General features: G+C 45.4%; 1 protein-coding gene across 1 annotated transcript in view; it reads right to left on the bottom strand.

The window, feature by feature from the left end:
• Positions 1-4,537: 4,537 nt before the first annotated feature.
• The window catches only part of WNT3A (Wnt family member 3A), an 88,848-nt gene continuing 72,429 nt past the window's right edge, over positions 4,538-20,956 (bottom strand). Inside the window, exons 3-4 of the mRNA XM_083704298.1 lie at positions 11,075-11,340; positions 4,538-9,845 (exon numbers count right to left, since the gene is read on the bottom strand). Coding sequence (XP_083560424.1) covers positions 9,366-9,845; positions 11,075-11,340 — 746 coding nt within the window. The 3' untranslated portion in view covers positions 4,538-9,365. The remainder of the gene's footprint in view (positions 9,846-11,074; positions 11,341-20,956) is intronic.

Here is a 20,956-nt window from a genome sequence, read left to right as displayed (position 1 = left end):
TAGACGACTCTTGTGATCCTTTACAATTCTATAATTCTTTGACACATGTGTGATGTAGCCCTTTATGTGAAACCTTCCAGTTTTCTTTGCACCAAAACAGTCACCGAACTGTCCACAAAAGGGCATTGTGCAGATACCAGCTTATCAGGAGATCCATCCTGGAAATATTGGAATTGGGCCTTTAGTGGAGTGGTACCTAACCTTTGGAACTCCTTCACATTACATAGCAGGCAGATCCTTATCCCAGCTGATACCTGTCTTGGATTTGAATTTTTTATAGATATATACAGTATGTTTTGTTTTAACTGTTTTTAATATGAGTAATGCTCACAAATTTGTTTTTTATAGACGCAGCTGTTTTATGTTTTTATTGCATTGTGAAATCACTTTGTGATGCTTCACAGGAAGTGATTCCTTAATTAATTAATTAATTAATTATTTAATTAGTAATATGTCCATCCCTCCTGATCGCCGAAGAATTGATGCTTTTGAATTATGGTGCTGGAGGAGACTCTTGAGAGTCCCATGGACTGCAAGAAGATCAAACCTCTCCATACTGAAGGAAATCAACCCTGAGTGCTCACTGGAAGGACAGATTGTGAAGCTGAGGCTCCAGTACTTTGGCCACCTCATGAGAAGAGAAGACTCCCTGGAGAAGACCCTGATGTTGGGAAAGATGGAGGGCACAAGGAGAAGGGGGCGACAGAGGACGAGATGGTTGGATAGTGTTTTCGAGGTTACCAGCATGAGTTTGACCAAACTGCGGGAGGCAGTGGAGGACAGAGGTGCCTGGCGTTCTCTGGTCCATGGGGTCACGAAGAGTCGGACACGACTAAACGACTAAACAACAACAACAACAATGTCCATCCCTCATTGGCTACACCACTCCACAGGCCACATATCAGTGTCAGATTTGGATGGGAAAGAAATGAGTTCATAAAAATCATTAGAACATAAGAATACAGTGGTGCCTCGCTAGACCAAAAGAATTCGTTCCGCGATTCTCTTCGTCTAGCGGTTTTTTCGTCTTGCGAAGCAAGCCCATTGACAGCTTAGCGGATTAGCGCTACAGCTGTCTAGCGGCTTCTAGCGATCAGCTGTTAAGCGGCTTATCAGCGGAACAGCTGATAAGCGGCTTAGCGGCTTAGGAAAAGGGTGGAAAAAGCGGAAAAAACCCGCGGGGGGACGCAAGATTTTTTCGTCTTGCGAAGCAACCCCATAGGGGAATTCGTTTTGCAAAGCGCCTCCAAAACAGAAAACCCTTTCGTCTAGCGGGTTTTCCGTCTTGCGAGGCGTTCCTCTTGCGGGGCACCACTGTAGCCTGGCTCATCTAGTCTAGCATCCTTTTCTCATAGTAGCCAACCAGATAACCATAGGAAACTTACAAGCAGGACACAAGCACAAAAGTACTCTTCCCAGCAAGTGGTATTCAGAAGCATTACTGCATTGACCGTGGAGGCAGAGGACAGCTATCATGGCTAGTAGCCATTAATAGTATTTTCCTCTATGAGTTTGAATCCCTGGCTGTCCGTGAAGGTCCCTGGGTACCAATATAAGCAATTAAAAAGTCAGATATGTTGAGGATGTTCAACAGCTACAAGCTGGCTGTAGTGATAAGTCAAGACAAGATAAACTAGAAGTGGGGGTGGAGCTGGAACTGATGCTATGCCCACCCAGGTGAGGTTCAAGGAGGCCACAGAAGGGATGTGTGTCAATGCTCTGGTCTGTTGTGACTGTTTTCGACTAGAGGCAGGAGTCTTGGCCTGCCACACTCTCCTTGCTCTGAGCCAGCCATCTGATGGACGGCACTGACCTTTCCTTAACTCCCGCCACAGAGTTCATTGCTTAACACTTTTCACCTGCTGACACACACAGGTAAGCCCCAGAGTAGCTTGTAGCCCCAAGGAATGCATTCTGGCTGAGTGCCTAAGAGTGCATTTATAATGGAACACACACATTGACTCTCCACCTGCCAATAAAGGGTAAGGTATCCCTAGCAAGCAAATTCCAGAGCCAGGGCACGGAGACGTCCAGTTGCTGATTATGTTCTAAGACTGGGTTCACGCAGGCAAAGTCAAATAGTGTTTGGTGTTTCTGTAGAGGATGGGGCTCTGCGGGAGAATCAATGGGGCAATTAATTAATTAATTATCATTAAATTTATATCCCACTTTTCCTCCAAGAAGCTCAAGGTGATATGCATGTCCCCCCCACCCTGATTTTTTATCCACAGAACCGCCTTGTAAGGTAGATTAGGCTGAGAGATTGTTAGGATGCATTTCAGTTTCTCATTTTTCCAATCTTCAGTTTTCCACATTTCAGTATGTATGTTTTAAAAAAGCCAAAGTCCTCATCGAAACTCATCAGAATTTTAGTCCAGATTTCTCCTAATATGCACAATTTTGCAGGTAATTTTGTGTAATGTAGGACGCAGGTGGCGCTGTGGGTTAAAACTACAGAGCCTAGGACTTGCCAATCAAAAGGTCGGCGGTTCGAATCCCTGTGATGGGGTGAGCTCCCGTTGCTCGGTCGCTGCTCCTGCCAACCTAGCAGTTCGAAAGCACGTCAGAGTGCAAGTAGATAAATAGGTACCGCTCTGGCGGGAAGGTAAACAGAGTTTCCATGCACTGATCTGGTTCGCCAGAAGCGGCTTAGTCATGCAGGCCGCATGACTGTATGCCGGCTCCCTCGGCCAGTAAAGCGAGATGAGCGCCGCAACCCCAGAGTCGGCCACGACTGAACCTAATGATCAGGGGTCCTTGTCTAATCTACACATTTTGTATAGCATTTCCCCCTAATATAATGTATTTTTATATGGTTTTTTTTTTACTAATGAATGCATTCCATGCACACTTCATCCAGGTATATGCATTCTTGTGCATATTACATGGCTCGAGAACTGCACTGCAAAATTTGGAGAAGTGTGACTTTTGAAGGGGACCAAGGGTAGGAGAGGACTATTGGCCCTGCTTAGGGGTTTCCCAGAGGCATCTGGTTGATGATGGTAAGATATTGGACTAGTGGGAAAGACCCCTGTCTACCTGAGACCCCGAACAGCTGCTGCCAGTCAAAGGGCTAGATGGGACAAATAGTCTGCCCTCATATGTCAGCTTCTTAGTTGACTTTAATTGGCTGCTTGCATCAATTAATGGCGATGACAAACCTAGACAGCATCTTAAAAAGCAGAGACATTACCTTGCCGACAAAGGTCCGTATAGTTAAAGCTATGGTTTTCCTAGTAGTGATGTATGGAAGTGAGAGCTGGACCATAAAGAAGGCTGATCACCAAAGAATTGATGCTTTTGAATTATGGTGCGGGAGGAAACTCTTGAGAGTCCCATGGACTGCAAGATGATGAAACCTCTCCATTCTGAGTGCTCACTGAGTGCTCACTGGAAGGACAGATCGTGAAGCTGAGGCTCCAAGACTTTGGCCCCCTCATGAGAAGAGAAGACTCCCTGGAAAAGACCCTGATGTTGGGAAAGATGGAGGGCACAAGGAGAAGGGGACGACAGAGGACGAGATGATTGGACAGTGTTCTTGAAGCTACCAGCATGAGTTTGACCAAACTGCGGGAGGCAGTGGAAGACAGGAGTGCCTGGCGTGCTCTGGTCCATGGGGTCAGGAAGAGTCGGACATAACTAAGCGACTAAGCAACATCAATGGCTACTAGCCATAACTTGAGAGAATGCACAAGAGGCGAGAGTGCTGTTGAGCTCAGGTCCTGCTTGCCAACTTCCCATGGGGCATGTGGCTGGTGAGTGAGAGAACAGATTGCTGTGCCAGATGGGCCTTTGGACGGATTCAGCAGACAGGCTCTTCATATGCTCTTATGTTCTTAACAGGGAGACTGTTGAGCAACAATAAGGACCATTGATCTACTTCAGCATGGCAGTGGGCAGATTTCAAGGCCCAAATGACATGTGACACTAATCACACGGTTCCTCCTTGAATGGAATGGGATGAGACATCGGTGGTGGTATGATTTAACTCTTTGCTCCTGCTGTGAGTCAGATCCAGATTGGGGTCCTGCTGTTCCTACAAATGCATTGTGTGTGTGGGGGGGGGGAGCATCTCAGTAGATCAAAGGGGAGTCCCTCATCCAATGCAAATTACAGGTTTGAGGAGGGGGCCTGATCCAGATAAGAACCACAGCAGGGTGCAACCCCCTCCCTGCAGACCCTCCAAGTGTGCCTATTTTCCAGGGAAAGTTCCAGATTTACAGAAGCTACCCGTTTCTGATTTGCTCCTGGAATGTCCTGCTTTCCCTTAGGATGTCCCTATTTTCATTGGAGAAATGTTGAAGGGCATGGTAGGAAATCCCTGTTTTCATTGGAGGAATTTTGGAGGGGACATCTCTATTTTCATCAGAGAAATGTTGGAGAATATGCAGTGTCCTGTTGTGAACTGGGCTCCAACACTGGCACTCGAGGCAAAGTTAAATGATAAACACCAAGTGTATAGTTTGGCCTTTGAAAACAATACAACTCCTTTGTCCCCCCCCCCCCCCTCAGTACAATAACTTTTAAGGCAACAAAATTAAAATTAATGCATATTTTTTAATTTTCATTATAAAGTTAAACACATCTATGAAACATAACTGGTAAAAAAAAAAAATACAAGACATTGCTAGCAGGTTGTCGGTAAAAAACAGGATAAAAAGACAAGGGGCCACGATCCAGGACTCTGCAGACTGCAACACACAAATGGAAGGGATCCACTTGAGCAAAGGGTGGCCCATCCCATTTTCAACAGCATTGTACAAGCATCTCCAAAGTGTGTGCAGGATATTTCTAAACACAGGGAGATAGTAGCAGGCCCTGTTCAGGCTGAGTTTCATGTGATCTACTAGATCGCTCCTTACTTAGATGACAAGAGAAGTAGCAGATTGACAACACTGTTCCCAAGGAGTTATTTCTGCAAATATATACTCTTACTAATATATACATTTATTCATAAAATAAATAATCATAAAAAACCCATCAGACTTAACAAAATACCAAAGAGGGGGAGGAAGATAAAGAGAGAAAGGTGGCGACTCTTCTTTTGTACAATAGCTTTGGAATTTCAGGGTTTGCTTTGTTTTTGATAATACATGGGTTCATTATAAAGGGTGACTGAGCAGGAAATAGGGGCAACTGCTAAGATGTTCAGAGTTGGGCCAGTCATGAAGCAATGTGAAGCAGCTGCTAGTGGCCACAGATTCCAGATGGGGGCGCCATTTCCCGGCTCCAATTTCTAGATATACAGTATAGATATATATATGTGGTGGGTGGGTTTCAGGATTACAGTACATGGAGAAAGTGTTAAACCCCACTGTTCCGTTCACCATGGTCCCATTCCTCGTCCATTGTGGCTGCTAATTTACAGCAACAAAATAGCCAGCACTCCTCCATTCATCTTGATTTGCTCGCACAAACTTCATGAGGAAGTTAGATTTTATCTGGTCTTTATTCAGTGTTGATTCTGATTTGTTTGCAGGGAGGCTATACAATAATGACCATTCATCCTGCTTTACTTGTATGGTGTTCATGTGTCTTCCCATTAGTCATTTGTTTCTCTCACACTTTTTAGTGCATTTAACCATTGCTTTCCTAACTGCACATTTCAAGCTCATGACTTCCCCCAAAGAAACCTGGGAGCTATAGTTTACCCTTCACTGAGCTACCATTCTCAGCACCCTTAACAAGCCACAGTTCCCATGATTCCTTTTGGGGGATGGGAGGTGTATGGTGTGGATTCAGCTCTAGGACAACAAAACTCTTTAATCCCCTTTAATTGTAAAAATCTAAATTTGCTGGTATGGACATGAATCCCTCCCACAAAATACTGACTGGAGACACCCTACATGCATTCTATATAATCTGTCACTAAAAATGGTAGATTCTTAAAACTGTGACCTCATTATTTTCACACAGGCAGAAAATTTTTGTTCGGGGACTACCACCTCAGGCTTGACTATAGTATTACCCCATATCAGCCCATGCACAACACGCATACAAACTAGATGTTAAGAGGGCATTTTGTGACCCACCCCACCCTTGCAGTTGCAATACAGCTTTACCCCCTCAATCTAAACCAGGTCTGTGACAGTCCATGTCAGAAATGGAGAACCTGTGTTGTTGCCCCATAATCCCTGACCATTTGCCATTCTCTTGTGGGGCAACAAAAAAAATAGCTTCTGGAGAATCACAGTTTTCTGGTCTTTGTGCTGTCCAGATGTTGTGGACTACAACCCCCTTCTGCCTTGATTATTGAATATGCTGGAAGAAGCTGATGGGAGTTGGGCATCTGCAACACTTGGAAGGCACAATGTTGGCTACTCTGTCATAGATTGTGACTGTGTGGGCTTAGAGTGGCTGCTAAGCACAAGAGATTTGGTTTATAAAGTTGCAGAATCAAGGTAGTTCTGCCCATGGTTGCCTGGGAACAGGGTAGGGGTTTCCTGGGAGCTCCTCATGACCTACAAAAGGCCCCACAAGATTGGTGCTACATTAAGGCTCCTCATATTCACCCTGAGATGTCTTTCCAGCTAAAGAATGAGGAGCTACTGACTGGGAAAGGCCATTTGTAACAGTGAGAGATGATTCCAAGAGGTCAGTCACAATCACAAATAAATACGAATAAATAGAGTTGAGAATTCTGGAAAAATGGAAACAAAAGGATTTAAAAATGTTTCTCAGCAGGGCTGTTGAGCCTTCTCCAGGGTCCTTTGAAAGCCTCCTGGGACGCTGGAATGAGAGGGAGAGAGATGTCTAATCAAAAGTAAAAGAAACAACCTCACTGAAGAGGACCTCATTCATTTTGAGACTCGACATATCATATTTCCACTATGATTGCAGCTGTGTTTCTGCCCTGGGGTGAATACAGAGGGATTCTTAAGCTCTCTACCATTTAAACTATCTGTGATCACTGGAAGAGCAGAGAAAATTCATTTCAAGTACGTTGAGGTCACTGAAAAGATCTATGCCTATTTAGCGCACAGTCCAGCATATATCTACACTTGTATTGGGGCACAATCCTGCTGACACTGAGAAACTTGTAAAGTCTTATTTCAGTAGGAGAGAATTAAGTGTGTGCTTAACTTTGTCATAGTTGCAATTTTGACTGGATTCAACTTGTCATATTCCCCCATCCCCGACTTATATCAAACCATTACAGCTAAGAACTTAATTTGTTCTGGAGGTTTGTTCTTAACCTGAAACTGTTCTTAACCTGAGGTACCACTTTAGCTAATAGGGCCTCCCACTGCCACCGCGCTGCCACCGTGCGATTTCTGTTTTCATCCTGAAGCAAAGTTCTTAAGCCGAGGTACTATTTCTGGGTTAGCGGAGTGTGTAACCTGAAGTGTCTGTAACCCGAGGTACCACTGTAGTTGAGATTATCGAAGATGTGTCAACACCCTCCCCAATAATGCTTTCCCTCCCCTTCTCTGCCTCCCTTTACATGAACTGTAGCTCAGTGGTGGAACTGGCTGGGGTTCCTAGGGGCTGGAGTTTAATAACATTTGGAGACACCAAGCTGGCCCTCCCTGCCACACATGAGAAATCCAGAAATGTGTGGGAAGGCCAGTCAGCATATTTTCAATGGGTTTTTCTGGACATCTTTGTAAGGCTAAGGTAAATGGCTATCTGTATTCACCCTCAAGTACATCTCCACAGCCAACACATCATTCCATCTTGAAAGGGCTTCCAGAACGTTTGCTTGCGTGTTGCAGGGCACACTAGGAACTTGGGGAGTGTGCCAGGGAAAGAAACGTACTTCTGCCCCCCTCCGAGATCTATGTCCACAATGTGGCAGGCCAGCTTTGTTGACTGGAATGACTTCTGTTGACCCCTGTATATATCAACAAGGAAAATACCCCCAACAAGGTATTTGCTGAGGAAATTGAACCATCTGGGGTGTGTGTGTGTGTGTTTGCAATGTCTGAAATTTCAGCTGTCTGATCACACAAATAGTCATGTGATGAAAAAAAGAGGAAATATGCATCTTTGCCCTGGAAAATTGAAATGGTACGAAACTCCCTAGGTTAGCTTTGAAGGATTTTCTTCTGAAAACATGACCTACATAAAAAAGGAGTCAGTTACCAAGTTTTTGATTTTGTGGGAACTGCAGATATGCCATTCTGGGGTTATGCTTGAGGGGGTATGTCTAGATAAAGGACAATTTGCACATATCAGTTGCGAAACTCTGGCTGAAATGGTTTCATTGATCAGAAACCTGCCTGAACATTCATGATGGCTCCAAAGAATGCCCATTCAACATTTCACTTCTCATATTGCATGGCTTGGATGAAGACCCAGGGTATGAAGGCGAAAGGGTGTAATTTCCTATCCTATTGATTACTGTGATTTAATGCCATTTAACAATCTACTGCAGTAAGGCCTGGCAGCCATTTTGTCCTCAGAGGCCTGCTGTTGATCCTGAGGGAGCCAACTGTTTAAGCCACAATGTTATATTCCCGGTAGACAGCCCACAACTGTGACATTATTTCCTATGGTAAAATCCCACCCAGTACAAGTGGGCTAATAAGCAGTGCCCACTTGAAACTGTGAGATGGTATACATATGTATGTATATATGTAACAGTGTGTGTGTGTGTGTGTGTGTGTGTGTGTGTGTGTGTGTTTGTGTGGGATTTTTACCATATGAAATAATGCCACAGTTGTGGGCTGTCTATTACATTGTTTAACAAGAATAACACACAAGTGCCACCTCACTTCCTGTTTCCTTCTCCCATAGTAGAAGCATTGTCTGAATCGTCAGTCAGTTCAGGATTTGAATATATTACAAAGTTTGGCAGTTCCACAGAGTGAAGAGTCATTTGCAAGTTCCTCCAGTTCCTGTGAGAGGTTGAACAAGGGCCTTTAAAAACAACAACACACCACCTGTTGTTAATTCTATACATAGAAACTTAGCTACAGGCTGCGCTGGAACATTAAGAGTCATTGCGCTAGAAGCTTCTTCCATGCTCATAATGCACAAATAGGCCATGTTTCAGGAAGACACACAACATTCAAAGGACACTTAATAGCACGAGTTTTGCCATGTGAGTTGAAAGGAAAGAGCAGGCACTCCAGAACCTTCTGGAAACCTGCTCACCATCCACTATCCAGCTTAATGTTCTTGACTAGTTAAAGAAACCTGTGGGGCAAAAGGTCAAAAACAGCTGGTTGGTTGGCATCTCGGTTTGTCAGGAATTGCAAGGTTAACATCCAGATGTGATGGTCGAGAAGAAATGATACCTATTCTAGCCAACCAATGCTAGCTTCTGAGAGTGTGTTTGTGTTTGTGTGTGTATCTCAAGAAGTCAACTTTCTCCTATAGAAAAAAGTAATCTTTGATTCTTTTTCCGTGGCCATCCCATCTTACTTGCACGTGTGGACATCATAGACCCGTATGCACTCCTGACAGCTGACGTAGCAGCACCAGTGGAAGATACAATGGCACTTCTCCTTCCTCTTCTCAGTCCGTGTGTTGTGTCCTCGCCCGCAGCACAAGAGGTCACAACCATCAATCCCATGGGAAGTGACGTTGCAGATCCTGTCGCGGGTGCCAAAGGAGCCAGTCTCAGGGTTTGGCTCGCAGAAGTTGGGTGAGTTCTCATAATAGACCAAATCCCTCTCGGTTGGTGCTTTGAAGAAGTTATATTTGGGCCGCAGTGTCTCCACCCAGCCGCGGGACTCCCTATGCTTCTCCACCACCATTTCTGAAGCGCTGTCATATTTGTCCTTGAGGTAGTCGCCAATAACCCGGAAGTCAGGCTGGGACCACCAACAGGTCTTTACCTCACAGCTGCCTGACAATCCATGACACTTGCATTTGAGGTGCATGTGGTCAATAATGGACTGAAAAAGGAAAGGGGGGGGGGAAGAATGGCATGGAAGGCAGAAGAAGGAGAGACAACATTAGTTTGTAATATGAGGAAACATTCAATATGGCATTTTTAAACTCTGGAGGGTTGGCAGTTCCCAATTATCCAGTAGTGGTTGGTGGTGCAATGCTGCTTATCTAACCTCCTGTCTCTGTGGTTTACCTGGAGGGGGAGCAGAGAGGTGGCATCATGGTTGCCGTGGTGCAAATGCACCAGCTGGAATGACAGATTGGCTCCGCTGGTGCATTTGCACAGCACCCACCTCACCCCTTTCCCTCCTTGGTAAACAGCAACGACACTGGTGGCAGGAAGGCAGGCGTGTGGCGCAGCTCTGCCAATGGCTACAACAAATATCTCAGCATTTTAGGATGCTGGCACAGTACCAGTTTACAGTCTAATATTCATGCATTTGCTGGACCCAGAAATCTTCCCTCACTTTAGTACTTTTGTTATATCCATGTCCTGAGAGTTGCCAACTGATTTTAAGGTGCAAGGTCAGATTTTGAAGCTCAATCAGGCAGATTGGGGTAAAATTCCTTTCAGCTGCGCCAGGCTTTTACCTCCCCTACACCTGATGTCACATATGACATCAGGTGTAAGGCAGGTGGGTGTAGCTTGGACATAATGTACTCCTGGATGTGCCTAATTAGACCCACAGGACAGAGGTTCCTCCTTTCTGCTCTACAGAGCAATTTGAATGTTCCTGCCACCATTACTTGTTACTGTTGAAGTTGCCACCATGGGGATGTCTTTTCTGACATTTGAAAGAGCATGTGCTTTGCATGCAGAAGGTCCCATGGCATCTTCATATAGGGCTGGGGAAGACTTGTCTAAAATCCTTGAGAGCTGCTGCCAATGTAGACAATACTGAGCTAGAGGACAAGGGGCAGCTTCCAATATGTTTGACAGTAAAACCTTAGCTAGTTGTAGAGTAGAAGTATAGTGAGAGCAATGAGATTGTAGGTGACTATGCAACTTGCTTGTTTTTTTCCTTCTCTCCTCCTTTGACCATGGAGGAAAAGTTTGTCACCCAGACGATCGCCCCCTAGCAGCCTTAAATGGTGCAGTCAAGGAGAACAGGATCAACTGGATTCACAGATGGTGCAATTTGGTGCCTGCTTTTATATCTGAAGCAAGTTGCTAAATTATCATAGTGTTGTAGTCACCTCCGAGGGAATAGAACAAAACCACGGTTTTCCTTACCGTCCTTCCAGCTTCATTATTGTGTCTGTTCATGGCCGACCGAGCATCTGGCCTGTTCTCTCGTGCATCCGCAAACTCCCGAGACACCATGCTCCCAAACTCCACATCCTCGCTGCAGCCTCCCCATTTCCAACCTTCTCCTGGAGGACCCTTGTGCCGTGTGTCACAGCCACAGATGGTGGCCGATCCTTCCGCACAGGATCTGGTCACTGCAAAAGCCACACCAGCAGAGGCGATAGCATGAACGAAGGCTGACTCTCTGGTGGCTGTGGGGAGAAAATTAACATCATGCTCAGTATCCGTTACTCAAGGACAATGGGGTTACTTTCACAAATATAGCTCGGAGACTGGAAGGTTGGAGTAGAAAATTCATCAGCCACATTAATAGAAAATTATTTATTTATATTAATATTATACACAGGAGTTAAATGTACCAGTTAGAAATAATTATTTCCAGTGTGCTGCTGGTTTCAGCTCTGGATGAATTATTGCTCTGGGCTATTGTCCAATCAGAACCCACACTCAGATGTGGACCCTTAACCTTAACCTCCCCTTTAATATTGGAGGCCATTCATTAAAAACCTATAGCCATCCCAGGTTATAATTGTTTAAGACTCACTGAGCCCTTTTCATGTCTACGGTACAAATTGAATCCAATACCTAACCTGTTTAATAGCTATGACCTCCAATGAATGAATGAATGAATACCTTAACGCAAGGTGGTCCAACATCAGTTTGCATTTACTTAAAGAAAATAAAGTCCTCGGGAAAATTCACCAGCATATTAGTGCTAATTTATCTTTATTATACACATATTTTGTATGGAATTTTGCCTGATTTACACATTTTTGCAAGGAACTTCCCCTAACACAGTGCATTTTCACACATTATATTCATCTTCACACAATATAAGCATCTTGATATGTGCATTTTTGTCGTTATTGCGTTCCCAGGCTCTGCACTCCTACCTTCCCTGAGTGGTTATGAATGATGGACACAACAACTTAGATTGGATCAAATAATTTCATAGGTTTCCATGAAAATGTAAGCCAAACCAAATTTCTCTCCTACTCCTATCTCTGGAGCAAGCAATCTGGGTTCAGCTTTGACGCAGAGAAGGAGAAGGGGAGAGAGAAAAGGCCTCTGAGACTTGTGAATTGCTTCCTATGCCTGATAAAGGGTTTGGCTCTGTCTGTCTAACCCTCCCCTCCCCACACACCACCATCAATGGCTAATAGCTCGCCTGACCCTCTTTAGCTTTGGTGAGCTTACCTGAGGCGTCCTGGGCCTCAGGGCCAAGAGAAAGGCTGGCCTTGGAGATGAAGATAAACAGGAGGAAAAGCACGCACTTGTAATGGAAATGAGGGGTTATTTAGCTGCCATATAAAAATGTAAGAGCCTCAGCTGAGATAGGAGGAGGGAGAGGGAGAACGGCAGGGCTTGTTTTTGTCAGCCAGCCTGGGTGGTTCTTGGTAGCTGCAGAAGAGACAGGCAGCAGGTCGCGACTTGAGAGAGACGAGGCCTTTCTGGAAAGTCAGCTGTCAGTGAACAGAAGTACGGGGAGGAATCCTTACCTAGAGGGAACAGAGAGCATTCCTAACAGAGGAGCGCAAAAGGAAGCGAGAGAAAAGCCAGCCTACACCATTTCACACACCTTGGCAAATTCACAGAGGAAAAGGATGTGAGTGGTTACTAGCCACGATCTACCTCTACAGTCAAAGGCAATGTGCTTTCATATACCAGTTGCGAGGAACTGCAGGTGGGGAGAGCAGCTGTGGCACCCAATTCCTGCTTTTGAGCTTCTCATTGGGGCATCTGTTTGGCCACTTTGAGAATAGGATACTGGACTAGATGGACCTTTGACTTGATCAAGCAAGGCTCTTCTTTAATTCTCATGAAGCCTCCAAAGGCTCTGAGGAAATTTGGGGGGGGGGGGTGAACTGAACGTCTGTGGGGTGCACTTTATGAAGAGGCTTGGTTGTGGCGATGGAGGTTGAGGAGACAGGGAGGGGCCCTGAAAAGTACAGTCATACCTTGGAAGTTCCAAAACGTTTTGGAAGTTCCATACCTTGGAAGTTCCAAAATGTTCAAAAACCAAATCGTGGCTTCTGGTTGGCTGCAGGAAGCTTCCGCGGAAGCTCCGTTGGACGTACGGGTTCCAAAATACCATTTGCAACCCGGAACAACCCCTTCTGGGTTTGCGGCGTTCAGGAGCCAAAACATCTGAGTTCCAGGATGTTTGGGGTCCAAGGTATGACTGTACTGGTAACTTGCATCTTACACTAAGCACCTGGAAAAACTTTCTGACAGAGCTGTTCAACAGTGGAAAGGTCTTCTTCAGAAGGTTGTGGCCTCTCTTTCCTTGGAGGTTTTTAAGTAGAGGTTGGCTGGCCATCTGTCATGGATCCTTTAGCTGAGATTCCTGCACTGCAGGGGGTTGGCCCTCAGTGTCTCTTCCAACTCTACGATTCTACTTATTTTACTTACCGTATTTTTCGCTCTATAGGACGCACCTTTTCCCCTCCAAAAATGAAGGGGAAATGTGTGTGTGTCCTATGGAGCGAATGCAGGCTCCTTGGCTTCACTGCGACGCACCTGTCCAGCGAAGCCCGAGGAGGAACAGAAGGGTTCTCCAGCTTCGCTGAAGGGCGCTGCCCCTTCTCCCTCTCTGTGCAGCACCTCTCCTGTGAAGGAGGGGCGCTGCGCAGAGAGAGAGAAGGCGCAGTGCCCCTACAGTGACGCGTCTGTCCTGGCTTCTGCTTTAGCCCTGCGCAGCCTCTTTGGGCAGGGGGAGCCTTCATCCCTCTGTCCTGAAGAGTCTTGGTGTGGTTACCCCAGAAGCCAGAACAGCCACACGGTATCCCAGAAGCCAGATCCCTCTTGCTGTTCTGGCTTCTGGGGTTCAGAATAATTTTTTCTTGTTTTCCGCCTCCCAAAACTAGGTGCGCCCTATGGTCCGGTGCGCCCTATGGTGCGGAAAATATGGTACATGATTGCAGCTTTATGCGTGTTAGGGGAGGGCAAAGTACAAAGGCAGTGTGAGGGCTGTGGCCTCCACAAAGCCCAGTAAGTGAGGACCTGGGCTTTGGAAAGAAGAGGCAAGGTCTCTGACAGGGTCCTAGAGCGCTTCTGTCTCCTCCCCAAAGCCAGGCAACTGCTTACCAGGCTTTGGGAAGGAGGTGGGAAGGCTCTGGAACCATGCCAGAGCCCTTGCACCACCTTCCCAAAGCTGAGTAGGCATCCCTCCACCTGGCACGATGCCGGTTCTGGGAGCTTCCTGGCTTTATATGTTTTTGCATTTATGTGTGGACATCCGGAACAGAATCCTCCCGTGAGATGCAAGCTACCTGTATTACAGACCCAGTAGGCGGGCTAGGAGAAGTTAGGCTTGTGAAACTAGTTTGCTTTGGACTGGTAACTTCAGCACCTGGAATTTCTGGGTTGCTTGCTGTAGCCCCCAAACCCCAGTAGGGTCCACGGCAGATTTGGGGCTTGGCCTGGTCTCCAAGCAGCAGCGTTTAGGTGCCATTTTAAATTTTGCACAATGCTCCCAATGTGGCAGCACCACTCTGGAGCGCTGTGGACAATTCCAGTATCAGTGTTGCTGATCCCACTGCCTTTGCCAGAGAAACCTGACAAGGCCCAAGGACAGAGGAGGAGCCCCACCAGAGTGTACTTAGCACATATCCTTTCAAAAGAGTTTATCTATTCCCCTTTCAAAGCCAGCTGTGATAGGGTTGGGGGAACCCTGGGCCTGGAGGTCAAATGCAGCTCCCTGGGCCTCTATTTCCAGCCCTTTGGGCTGTCTGCAAGCAACACCACCAGGACAAGGAACAACCCTTCTTCTCAGATCCCCGTTCCTCACCTGTTCTGATCCTTGGTCTCCTTGAGTGCTTTTGCCTAGCTGAAAGTGTCCTTGAACTAGGATGATGCCTCTTGCTGGCCTGGATAGACAGAGGGGTGTATAGGAACCTCTGACTTTCCTGTGGCTGGGATGTAGCTTCTGGATAAAGGTAATAGTCAGATCTGTCGCTCCACCCACTTTTGCCTCTGGCCCCACCCATGCAGCTGCTGGAGAGTTTTCCATAAGATAATGTGGCCCTTAGGCTTAAAAAGGTTCCCCACCCCTGCTAAAAGCTAATGCTACAGAGAAACCATCCTGTATGCAATATCAATGTACCAAGGCTGACCTTGGTGTGCAATATAATATCCCTTGGATGTATTAGAGATGAGGAGAAAGTTTGATTCTGTTTGCATTTAAAGCTAAACCTTTCTAATTTGCATTTTCCAAAACAGCATGAAAATTTGCACTTCTTTGAGTTTTGCAAGGCAGTTTTCTAGTAATGTGTACAAAAATGTGTTACTAGGGTAAAGAGTGCATAAAAATGCATATATTCATGAAGATCACATAGAAAAATGCGTTATTTTGGGGAAATGGATTTGCAAAAATGTGTATATTAGGCAAAATTATATTCCAGAAACCCTGTATATTAGGAGAAATTTCTACTAAAATGCTGATGAATTTTCATGAGAATTAAAAAAGAAATCACAAACTGAACTTAAGACTGGAAAAATAAGAAACACAGAGAAACAAATATTAGCAGATTCGCCCATTCCTAGAAGTAACTCTCAAAAATATTTTTTTGAAAATTATTTTTAAAAGCAAGTCCTATGGTTTTCACATAATCAGTTTACAAGCAAAATCCACTAAACACACAAACAAAATTCCAGATATAGGACTGTTCATAAAGTATATAATGCCTTTGTTTACTTAAAGCAGCTCTTTTCTGACTCTGAACTCTTTGCTACCTGTGTTTGGAACTCCTTTTTTAATACCGATTTTATATAATATTTTTAAAATTGCCTTGTATTCATAAGCCATATCAAGTGGTCTTGTAGGACTGCTGTGCAGGATCTGACTACTTTTCACCTAACCAGCCAATCAGCAATAATCACATCTCATTTATTTAGGTATCCTGAGGCCTCATTCTTTGCCATTTGTACAGAATTCAAATGATAAAACCACCCAACTATAACCATCATAAACTAAAATGCCATATATAAAGTAGAAAACCCCAACTGTAAGAAAACTACATTACATCATCACTGCTTTAAAGCAAGCTTAAAGAAGATAAAATCAACCAATAGAGAACACTTTCAAAAAATAAGCTGCCTTTTAACTTGTTGGCAAAATTCCACCTGAGAATGAGGCTGGTACTCACCTTGAGAATGCATTTCCCTAAATGCTCATGATTAATTTCCCTGGGCCCCACTCACTGAGTCACTCCTATACTATGCGCCCTTTTCTGTTTTAGAAAACTAGAGGATTGATTGGTGTCCTATTGCTTCTTTAAGCCCCTTTGTTTAAGCTGTTTATGCATTTGGTTGCTTGATTTCAAGTTGGGCAGCCTCCCAAAAGTGCAAAGAGTGTGTACAAAATTTGCATTTGCATATATATACACACACACACCGTATACACACACACACACACAGATGCATATTTCAAACAATTTCTATAATTGAAATAGAAATACAACAAATATTATCCTAGTTGAAAAGACTGTAACCAGGTGACCTGCCTGCCTGCTGCTAACTGTTGATAGGCAACTTCAAGGCCCCTCCTGCCCCTTCTAGCAGTTCATTATCTTTAAACTGGACGTGGACCACGCAACTCTTCAAATATATTCAAATGAAGGACTGCCATAACAGCATAAGAGCCAATGGCCCATCCAGTCCAGTATCCTGTCCTCACAGCGGCCAACCAGATTCCGATGGGAAGCCCACAAACAGGACCCAAGTGCAAAAGGCCTTCCCCATTCATTGTGGTTCCCAGCAACTGGTTTTCAGAGGCACACTGCCTCTGAGCTTCATGTATTGAAGGTGTCTTGGGTTTGTAATGGTTAGTGCCCATGCCTCCTGTTGACCATACATGCATACATTTGACCATGCATTTGTGAAGGGACCATACATGCATATGCCCCCTACACACAACCAAAATGTGTGTGCAATGGGAAGGTGATGTCTGCAAAATTGCCTTGGCAAGGGTCTGGAGCTAATCAGTACAACCCTACAAACCTCTCACATGAGCTTGCAGTGTGTGAGGGGGTGAACCCCTTTCTGTCTCTCAGACTGCAAACTCTCTCTCTCTCTCTTGTACATGCACATCACATGTCTGCATGCTGTGGAGCAAGCAGATCTGGGTTCTGAATATTGTGTTTTCTGTTCAAAAGCAAATCTAGTAAGATCTGGACACTCCATATAATACAGAGTTCCAAGGGCCAGGTAGAGAGGCCTTGGGGGCAACATTTGGCTCGTGAGCCTGAGGTTCCTCACCCCATTCTACAGTTATGCCTTGGGTTTTCCCCCACCTCGTTATGGGCCTGCGGGCCCATGAAAAGCTCCACCTCCCCATCTTGGGTCCTGCATTTCTCACCAGGATTGTCACCATAGAAAAGGCACAGTTCTGAGACAAAGAAGAGAAGAGCTTTTTATGTGAGCACCCTCCACAATTTAGTAGAACTTTCCAGAGGCCCATGCAATCACTTATAATAGTGATGGGCAACCTGGTTCTCTCCAGATATCTGAACACCACTGCTCATCATTCCTGACCATTCTCCGTGTTGTCTGAGGCTGGTGGGAGTTGGAGTCAAACAATGTCTGGAGGTAACATTCCATATCCCTGATCTACAAGAAGTGGGATAGTATGTTATATGAACATTACATCTACAGGATTTATCTCCTTATTTTAACTTGGTCAACTTCAATGGAAGCCACAAGGTTTATGCCTTTAAAGAAAAACCTTTCTTCACTTTATTCCAGTTGAGTTCACTACCTCAGTTGAGTTCACCCTAAAAAGCAGCTTTGCGTCAATATTTGGTTTCCAACGTTCCCAATATTTTTGCCATAAGCGAAGTCAACTTCCCAACAGCTTGGATCTTCCTCTTTTTTTTTTTTATGGAAGCAACATATTACTCCCTTCCCGCCTTTGGGCACACCCTCCCACACATTCCCAGCATTCTCCATAAATTACATACATGCGAAAGACTTCCAGGTCTTTTCTAACTCTTTTTTTGTTTTGTTTTCTGGGATGATCTCCATCTCGGCTTGGTGCCCTGCCAAGGTTTAATAGTTTTGATTACCAAACTATCTGTTCCTGTGTAAGCATAAAAGCCTTTAAAAATACATGTATTCTCTATCTTTGCAATGCCCCAGGAAAAAAAGGTGCCTGGGTGAGGGAATTTCCCATGTACCTTCATGACTTCACAGCCAAATCAATAGGATGTGTACCAGCAAAATATAGCCTTGGGCCTATGAAGGGAGAAAAAAAATGGGGTGGTGTATTGACAGGTGGCTTTTAGCTGTAATTTTAGCCAGATCCAGGAAGGACTTCTATCAGATAGATAATCAGAGGTAAGGATGAAGGTTTATGATACTACCTCCGCTGTTGCAGGCAATATGCCCCTGAATACTAATTGCTAGGAGTTCTGTTGCATTCAGGTTCTACTTGCCTGACTCCCATAGGCATCTGATTGGACAGTGCGAGGAAAGGGTGCTGGACCTGATGGGCCACAAGTCTGATACAGCAGCCAGAGTCTTCTCATGCACCCCTCCCTGGTGTACATTCTGAACCAGATTTTGAGCCAAGAAGAAAATGAACCCAAGATTACATGTTTGTTCTCATGAGCTCACACTTCTTCTAAAATGTGCTGCACCTTGTGGTGGTGGTGTTGTTGTTTAGTCCTTTAGTTGTGTCTGCCTCTTCGTGACCCCATGGACCAGAGCATGCCAGGCACTCCTGTCTTCCACTGCCTCCCGCAGTTTGGTCAAACTCATGCTGGTAGCTTCAAGAACACTGTCCAGCCATCTCGTCCTCTGTCGTCCCTTTCTCCTTGTGCCCTCCATCTTTCCCAACATCAGGGTCTTTTCCAGGGAGTCTTCTGTCCTCATGAGGTGGCCAAAGTATTGGAGTCTCAGCTTCAGGATCTGTCCTTCCAGTGAGCACTCAGGGCTGATTTCCTTAAGAATGGAGAGGTTTGATCTTCTTGCAGTCCATGGGACTCTCAAGAGTCTCCTCCAGCATCATAATTCAAAAGCATCCATTCTTCGGCGATCAGCCTTCTTTATGGTCCAGCTCTCACTTCCATACATCACTACTGGGAAAACCATAGCTTGAACTATACGGACCTTTGTTGGCAAGGTGATGTCTCTGCTTTTTAAGATGCTGTCTAGGTTTGTACCTTTTGGTACTCTGACTCAAAGCAAGAGATGTTCTGCTGTGCCCGGGTGACAAATGCCCACTTCAGAGAGCAGTGGTGGGTGATGCCCTTGGGATTTGTAGGGTGAAAGGTAGGGAGATCGACAGTAGGTGGAACCTGAGCCAATGACAGGCAGAGCCACATCCCCCTGACAGCTTGTAGGGAAGAAGGCTGCTAGGGTGGGGGCTGCTTGAGGGCAGACTAAGCGTGGTGGAGCAGCTCTCCACGCATCCTAATGGACCAGCCATCACTATGAGACTTGTGTAGGATATTATGAAGATTTCTGCGGGTTTCCAAGTTCCACCTCTGATTTAGTGTCAGAGTACTGTCTGCAATTCTTGATAAGGCCTTGTTATGTCTGAAGTCTGAATGCACCAAATTACCCTCAGGAGGCATAATGCTTCCATCAGATAAACAGCCATGCAAATAATTAAGGAAAATTTATTAAGGGAGCAAATCATGCCAGGAATACCACACAGACAATTGACTAAAGATAAGACATATGGTTGGGTTAAAGAGATACCAGTATAAAACAGGGGTGGGGAACCCATGATGCTTCAGATGTAGCTGGGTGACAACTCCCATCATTCCTGACAGTTGGCCATGGTGGTTGAAGTTGGCCATGCTTGCTGGTCAGGGCATGCATCTTCCTGACCATCTGGTTCTCAAGCCCATCCCATTTTTAAAAACCATGCATGATAAAAGATCTGTTCAAGCTAAATAAATAAGAGCATCTTAAAAGGTAAAGGTAAAGGGACCGCTGACCATTAGGTCCAGACTCTGGGGTTGCGGTGCTCATCTCGCTTTATTGGCCGAGGGAGCCGGCGTACAGCTTCTGGGTCATGTGGGCAGCATGACTAAGCCGCTTCTGACGAACCAGAGCAGCGCACGGAAACGCCGTTTAGCTTCCTGCCGGAGCGGTACCTATTTATCTACTTGCACTTTGACGTGCTTTCGAAGTGCTAGGTTGGCAGGAGCAGGAACCGAGCAACGGGAGCTCAACCTGTTGCGGGCATTCGAACCGCCGACCTTCTGATCGGCAAGTCCTAGGCTCTGTGGTTTAACCCACAGCGCCACCCGCGTCCCTAAGAGCATCTTAAGCCACCTCATAACAATTTGCAGCATTGGTCCATTTAGCTCAGTATTTTTCCATTGACTAGGCAGAGGATCAGCGGAGTTTCAGGTAATCCTTCACAGCCTTACCCAGAGATTGAACCTGGGACCTTCTGCATGCAAAGTTTATGCTCTACCAGTGAGCCTTAGCATTTTCTGTGTCATGAATTTCCATATGTTTTGCAGGGAGGGGGTATGGGACAGCCAATGAAATTGCCAGGCTTTATGCCCTCGTAGCCCAAGTTAGTAGCCTTGGCAGATCTGAGAGATTGCAGCGGGATGTAAGGAATGCTTTGGTTCATGCACCATGCAGGGTCCAAATGGCTTAGGAGTTGTTTTTAAATACTGCTTAACATACAGTGGTGTTGTTGTTGTTTAGTCGTTTAGTTGTGTCCGACTCTTTGTGAGCCCATGGACCAGAGCATGCCAGGCACTCCTGTCTTCCACTGCCTCCCGCAGTTTAGTGAAACTCATGCTGGTAGCTTTGAGAACACTGTCCATCCATCTCATCCTC

The sequence above is a fragment of the Podarcis gaigeae genome (genome assembly GCF_964106915.1).
Source record: "Podarcis gaigeae genome assembly, chromosome: 12".
Classification (NCBI taxonomy): domain Eukaryota; kingdom Metazoa; phylum Chordata; class Lepidosauria; order Squamata; family Lacertidae; genus Podarcis; species Podarcis gaigeae.
The sequence above is the reverse complement of the archived record's forward strand: the minus strand, read 5'-3'. Positions and strand labels throughout refer to the sequence as shown.